The sequence below is a fragment of the Haplochromis burtoni genome, unplaced genomic scaffold, assembly GCF_018398535.1.
Source record: "Haplochromis burtoni strain Fernald_Lab_line unplaced genomic scaffold, NCSU_Asbu1 Contig_984, whole genome shotgun sequence".
Classification (NCBI taxonomy): Eukaryota; Metazoa; Chordata; class Actinopteri; order Cichliformes; family Cichlidae; genus Haplochromis; species Haplochromis burtoni.
In genome coordinates this window covers 18,982-25,386 of record NW_024583345.1, presented here as the reverse complement: position 1 = coordinate 25,386, position 6,405 = coordinate 18,982, and the positions used below count along the sequence as shown (strand labels likewise).

At 45.6% G+C, this 6,405-nt stretch overlaps 1 protein-coding gene across 1 annotated transcript; it reads right to left on the bottom strand.

Moving 5' to 3' along the window:
• Positions 1 to 471: 471 nt before the first annotated feature.
• Positions 472 to 4,879, bottom strand: LOC121812961. Its single transcript, XM_042216254.1, has 5 exons — positions 4,516 to 4,879; positions 3,032 to 4,101; positions 2,106 to 2,905; positions 1,052 to 1,258; positions 472 to 957 (listed from the first exon to the last, which is right to left on the bottom strand). Exons 1-5 carry the CDS (start codon positions 4,720 to 4,722, stop codon positions 713 to 715), a joined length of 2,529 nt encoding a protein of 842 aa, XP_042072188.1. The 5' UTR covers positions 4,723 to 4,879; the 3' UTR covers positions 472 to 712.
• Positions 4,880 to 6,405: the final 1,526 nt, after the last annotated feature.

Below are 6,405 nucleotides of genomic sequence, written 5' to 3'. Positions count from 1 at the left end.
ATACTTTAATACACTCTTCATGTGGGAGCCATGAGTTGGGAGAACAACGTCAGTCAGTATCAAACACAAACTATACAGTTTCATACATTTTTTTCACATGACATGTAGTCTAGTTATAAAGATCAGAACCACTGGTTTCTTCTTCCAAAGCTTTACACATTCATGTTTGGTCTTCAGCCTTCAGTGGAAAGAAATGCTGGACCAACTGCTGTAGTCACAGACCTTTGTTGCTTGTTTCTTCTCTCTCTCCGTTACACTCACTCGCTTGCCACTGTTTTGTAGTAAAGCAAAATGACATAAAAAAAAATAATAAAATAATACAAAAAAAAAAATCATTCGTTGTGTTTCAATGCATATTCACACAAAAGTACATTTTTTACAAACCGCTGGAATTTAAAAAAAAAAAAAAAAAAAAAAAAAAAAAAAAAAAAAGAGACACAGGCATCCGCAACACCGAGTACACTCATCATCCTTAACTGCAGTACCCCATCTGTCTTCTTAGCTTACTCATTGTTATTACACTACTCCCATATGACCAGAGACGGGGAATGCAGCTATACTTCAGAGTACGGCACCCATGTAAAAAATAAAATAAAAATAAAGGGGAAAGAGAAACTGCGTCCCATCGTGATCTAGAGTATTTCCTCTTCATTGTGATTGCTGGTGGTTTTTACATTATGATATCTGTCCTGTGCCACGTCTGCGCTCGGCCCTAGCAGACTGCAGCCGCGCTCTCCCTCCTCCCCTGCTTCTTCAGCAGCTGGATGCGGTTGTGGACGTAGAACTTGATCGCCCTCCAGTCTCGCTGGTTGCTCACCAACAGAGGGCAGAGTTCGAGGCATCGTTCGCAGTCCGCCTTCGCGGGGACGCGCAGTTCCATGAGGTTTCTCTTCAGGTGAGTCTCCACTGCTACACGCTCGGCTTCTGACCAGGGACGCTTCAGGACGCCGCGCTTCCCTGTGTGACCGAGGCAGAGGAGTGACACGGTTTAATGACTGAAGTATTAACACAGATGTTTGTGAGATCACGCACTAAAGATGACAGATTTTACCTGATTTAGGTGGAATGTTTCTTCTCTTATGGGCATTAGCTAAAGATGGGCTGACGACAGGTGATGGAACGGGCGCCTTTTTCTTCCGCGGAGGTCGGCCCGGTCCCTTCTTTTTCACCGTGACCTCTGTCTTCTCTTTAATTTCCTCTTTCACTTCCTCTGCCTCAGAATCTTCTGAGAAGGAATCTGCCGAGTTGCCAGACATGACTGCATGAAAAGAGATCAAACAGAGGTTAGTTATCCAAACGTACTAGCAAAGCAAAACTGTTCAACCACACGGTTAATGTTACTTCAAATGTTAATAAATAAGTTCAAAGTTGTAAAATGTTCTTCTCAGACAAAATGATGAAGTTTTTTCTCGAGGGCTTAAAATGGGTCTCGGATTTGTAAACTTCCTCTCATGGGTGTGTTGCAGTTTAAATTGGAGACTACAGTATTTAAATAATGTTGCATGAAAATAACTGAATACATTTTAAAAATGAAATTTCAGTAACTACTTTGCATTTTTAGAACTACAATTTACATTATTCAAGTTTTTAAAATGAGCCAGCCAGCAGGTGTTTGATTTAGCATAACATAGCATAATGACTGGCTAATCGTTTTCCCTGTTGATTTTATGCAAAGCAAAGCTAACCAGCAGCTGGCTGATGCTCATTTTTTAAAGATGAGCCGGAGTTCCATTGATACTCTTATTTTATTCAATGAGCACACTACATTTCCCTGAGTCACTCAAACACACTCACAATTCTTTACCCTTGTTTAAAAAACAACCCCCCCTCCCCCGCCAAGTTTCATATTAACCTCTAGTGCCATCTAGCTGCACTAGTTTGTTTTAAATCCATGAAAGCTGCACTCTTAACCGGTGAAATTAGGGTTCACTGAACTTTCTAAAAAAAATTTAAAAAAAGAAAAGAAAAAAAAAGACAGAAAAAAGTCATGCATTAAATAGACGTTGATGGGCAAACACTCCTCAAACACTCAATCATTTCTACTGAATAGAAAAAAAATTAAGTAAAAAAAAAAAAAAGAAAAAAAAAAAAAAGGGTTTCCTTACCGTCCAACTCGAGGCAGATGTGCTGCAGGCTCATCCCTCTGAAAAGCACTCCCTCCCTCTCTCCATAGAGAACGACTCGACCCACACGACCCATCAGTGCTGGGTCTCGTATGATAGTGGAGCAGTTCTGGGTCACGTGGTACTCGTGCTCCAGGAAGTCCTCCAGCCGTTTGATGCCTCCTCCCTGGGTGTCACCCTCCTCCAGCAGTAGCAGCTGGGTAAGGATGGCAACCTGTCGCCGCACTCGTGTTGCCGTTAATGCTCCGGGGTTTTTAGCACCACTGGCTCGAGCCAGGTTTCTCAGGAGGTCTGTGCCACGGAGTGGGGTAGCAGGGGAGTGGTAGGGCCGGGAGAAGACGTAGGGGCTCTCTGGGTCCACCCCTACGTTGGGGCTGGTTCGAAGAAGCAGGTCGAGGCAGGATTCGCAGTGTGGCGGGAGAATTAGTGGCTGAATGCGCCCTCGCTTGCCTAAGACACCAGCCCGTGGGAGATGACACAAGACCTGGCGCTCAAAGGGGGACAGGAAAGCGTCCATGCCAGAAGGGGAGCTGTTGCTGGCGTTGGGCTGAGGGGTGATGCGGTTACGGTAGTCCTGGATAGTGAGCTTGGCCACCTCGCATTCTCGGTGGCGATTGTAGAGGATGAGCAGAGAGAGGCTGGAGTGGCAGAGCAGGCGCCAGGCCTCGGCAGAGTGAGGAGAACGAGTCAAAGAAAGGAAGGAGGAGTGCTGCTGACGACGGAGATACAGGACCAGGCAAGAAAGGGAGGAGAGTAGTGGAGACATGTGATGTCTGTGTGTGCTGGAAAGGGAAGAAAGAGAAACATGCTTTTAAATTAACAGTTGAATCTCAACCAACTTTCAAAAAACCTCAAACATAAAAACACAGATACAGCAGAGCAGAAAAAAAGACAATGATTCACCGCACCTTACAATCTCTCCATTCTTCTCTTCAGGTGCATCGTCCTCCCCTTCCGCACTCAGCTCCAGCTCTTCATCTGGATCGATGTCTGGGTCCGGTGTAGGAGGTGGAACTAACTCCTCTTGATTTCTTGGACTCTCCACTTCGACTTTTTGCTGTTCTTCATGCTTTTCTTTCTTCATCCTCCGGCCCCTTCTGGGGGTAGACAGTGGCGGAGGTGACGGACTCTTTACCCGGGGCACCATCGGGGGTGCTGGGGGTTTTGTAGCGGGCAGTGGTAAGCTGGGTGCTTTCTTAGCAGCTGCAGGCTGAGCCGAAGCATTTGGTGAAAGCGAAAGGGAGAACGAGACGGCGCCTGTGCTCGAACGGGTGGCAGGTGATTCCCTCTCCCTGGGAAAGAGAGATGGGGGGGTTGGGTTGGAGGAGGACGACTGAGGGACTGCGAAGGAATGACTGTGAGTAGCAGAGGTGGAGGATGAAGAGGGGTGGGGTTGCGAGGCGCTGCCATTTGAAGAGCTGTGCGTGTGGAGGTGAGCCAGCTCCATGGCTGTTCTGACTTCCGGTTGGTTGGCGTGGTGCTTCTCCAGGTGGCGTGCCAGGGATCGGTAGTGCCGGCCGCAGTACGGGCAGTGCTGCCGCCGGCTCACCGTGGGACTACTAGAACTGCCGATGTTTATGTTGATGTTATTGTTTATGTTAGTGGTTGGGGGTGTCAGAGAACTGACTGCGGGCTGGGATCTAGGTGGGGGTGCAACAGGTGTCGGGCGGGAGAAGGAGGAGCAGGGGCGCCCAGGTCCTCTGGAAGAAGTGGGCGCATTATTCTTCTTCTTCGAATTGACCGCCGCAGGCAACTTGCGTTTCTTGCGGCGCCGAAGCATTCGACCCCTTATCTCTTCCATTTCCTCTTCTTCATCATCGTCGTCGTCGTCATCATCTTCCTCCTCTTCATCTTCCTCCCGATCTGAGTCACTGGGTTCAGAGTGGGTGAGTGGGGAGGAAGAGGGCGATAATGACCACGAGGGGGTAAGGTAATCAGAAACAGAGAGCGATAGTGGGTGGGGGCCAGCCTCTTCCTCCTAAATGGACAGAGTTAAAAAAAAAAAAAAAAAAGATGTATTTTTTTTAGTTCACAGGCAAAAAACAAAAAGAAAAAAGTCCTCATGTGTGTCTCTCAATCGTTTCAAACTTCATTCTGTCTGCAGTGCCCATTTGAGAGTCTCCTGGATCCTACTGAGGACACAGAGTCACGTTTATGAACGGGAAAATAATTCCCCACACAGCTACCATCTGTAGCTTTTAGCATTAGGGCTTAAAGCTTGATTATGCATTGGTGGACTGTCACCTCATAGCAACAGGGGTCTATGACACAGAACAATTGTAAGGAAAACTCTTAGAAGGCTCTAGTCGCAGTTGAGCTTTTATCTTTTCATGCCAGAGACAAATACAGAATAACGCCCAACATGTCACGTTTCCATCAGTTGGTAACTCACCATTGCATTCTCGCCCCAGTCCGTTAGGCTGTAGTCCACTGTGATCTCCTCCCCTTTGGCGATGTCTCGGATCGCTATGACAACTAATCGCACCTGGGTTCCGCAGTGGACTTCTCGAATCCGGCAGTTTGGCGGAGGGTGGAAGAGCACGGGTCCTCGAACACCACTTCCCCCCTCCTCCCCCAACTCTGGCACACTAGAAAACATGATGTCAAACTTGATTTAAACATGTAGTTTACTGATACAATTCAACTTGATCACAACAACAATAACCTTCGATTCTGTCATCCTCATACACAAGTGGTCCACATAAAGGCTTCAACAAATCAAAACAATTCAACAAGTCTTAGCAGGGCTCTAGACTAACTTTTTGCCATGGGCGTACCGGTACGCCTAACTTAAAAAAGTTAGGCGTACCGGCACAAAAGTTAGGCGCACACAAATTTTATAATAATTATATAATATAATGTGTTTTTCTGGATACACTGTGCTTTTTCAGCATTCAAAGATTGATGACACCGTGTCAGAGCACTGGCTATGAATTTCAGAAGGATCAGGCCTTAACTTAACAGAAAAGTTAGCAATAGTTCTTTTCCTATTACAGCTACATCCACTTCTGTCGTGCCTAGGCTGCTCACTAGGGCTGGGTATCATCACTGATTTCTATAATCCATTCGATTCCGGTTTTCAAAGTCCCGATTCGATTCAACTTAGCCTCAGACAGTCAGAAATATTATAACTCTGATCATTTATCAGTACTGACTTCATCAGAATTGTGAACATCACAGCAGATGCCTTTGTGTGAAAGTAACTGAGAATAAAACACAGAAAAACATGAAGGAGATTTTCCTGGTCTGGCTTTTTATAGCAGATAACCTTAAAAATATTCTACAATGTTCTGCATATAAAGTTTAAATTTCTTCAGTATTGAACAACAGAAAAAATAGGCTTTCTTGTCCGAGGTCATTTAAGTGAAAAAAAGAAAAAGAAAAGAAAAAGACAGCAGCCACAGCGCTGTAAACAACGGTAGACTGGTGGGTAATAAGCGAATGAATAATACAGAAAACAGAGATTGGAGACGGGAAACTGTTCTTGAAGTACAGAGAGAGATAGAGAGAGAGCTAGCTGTGCATGAAGTGTGATTTTAATAGTCGTGGAAGCAAAACAGCAAAATTCATGACGACATTGATCAAATGTGAAGCGCAGTTTGCTGCTTCTTTTGCTGCTGGCTCGGTGAATTTTGGTTGGAGAGAGACAAAACCTGCAGCTCAGAATCAGCGCAAAAAGACGTAATCACAGCGCGGACCGGACGCATCAGAATCGCTAAGCTCCGACAGCGTGTCCGTCTACGGGCCGTCGGGTGAGAAAGCCGAGAAAGACAAAGTTGATTCTGATGCGTCGGCTCTGTGTTTACGTCTTTGTGTGGAGTCCGTGTACCTGCTCTCATTTGCTGTTTGGTTGTTGTTGAAATGGTTTTGTGAGCTTTAATCTGAGAATCTGGCGTTTCTGGCAAAACACAGTTATATTTAAAAGTCGATTCAGGATTTAATGAATTGATATCGCTTTATTCAAGCTACTCACCTCCCACTTCCACCTGCACTTTCAACTGGACCACGGCCAATCAGAGAGGTCCCGCCCCTTACTATCTCTGATTGGTTTAGTCCACGATAGGGGCATAATGTGTGTCTGTTGTTGACCACAGGGAAGGTTGCAGATTTTTTTTTTTTTTGCTACCCGAACAGTTGGTCGCACAGGTGCAACCAAATATTTTTTTTTAGTCGCACCACTGAAAAATTTGGTCGCATTTGCGACCAAATTGGTCGCACTCTAGAGCCCTGATTAGATTATTCCAGTTAATCAACCGAAAAGTGTTTTATCTCTCTTTTTTTT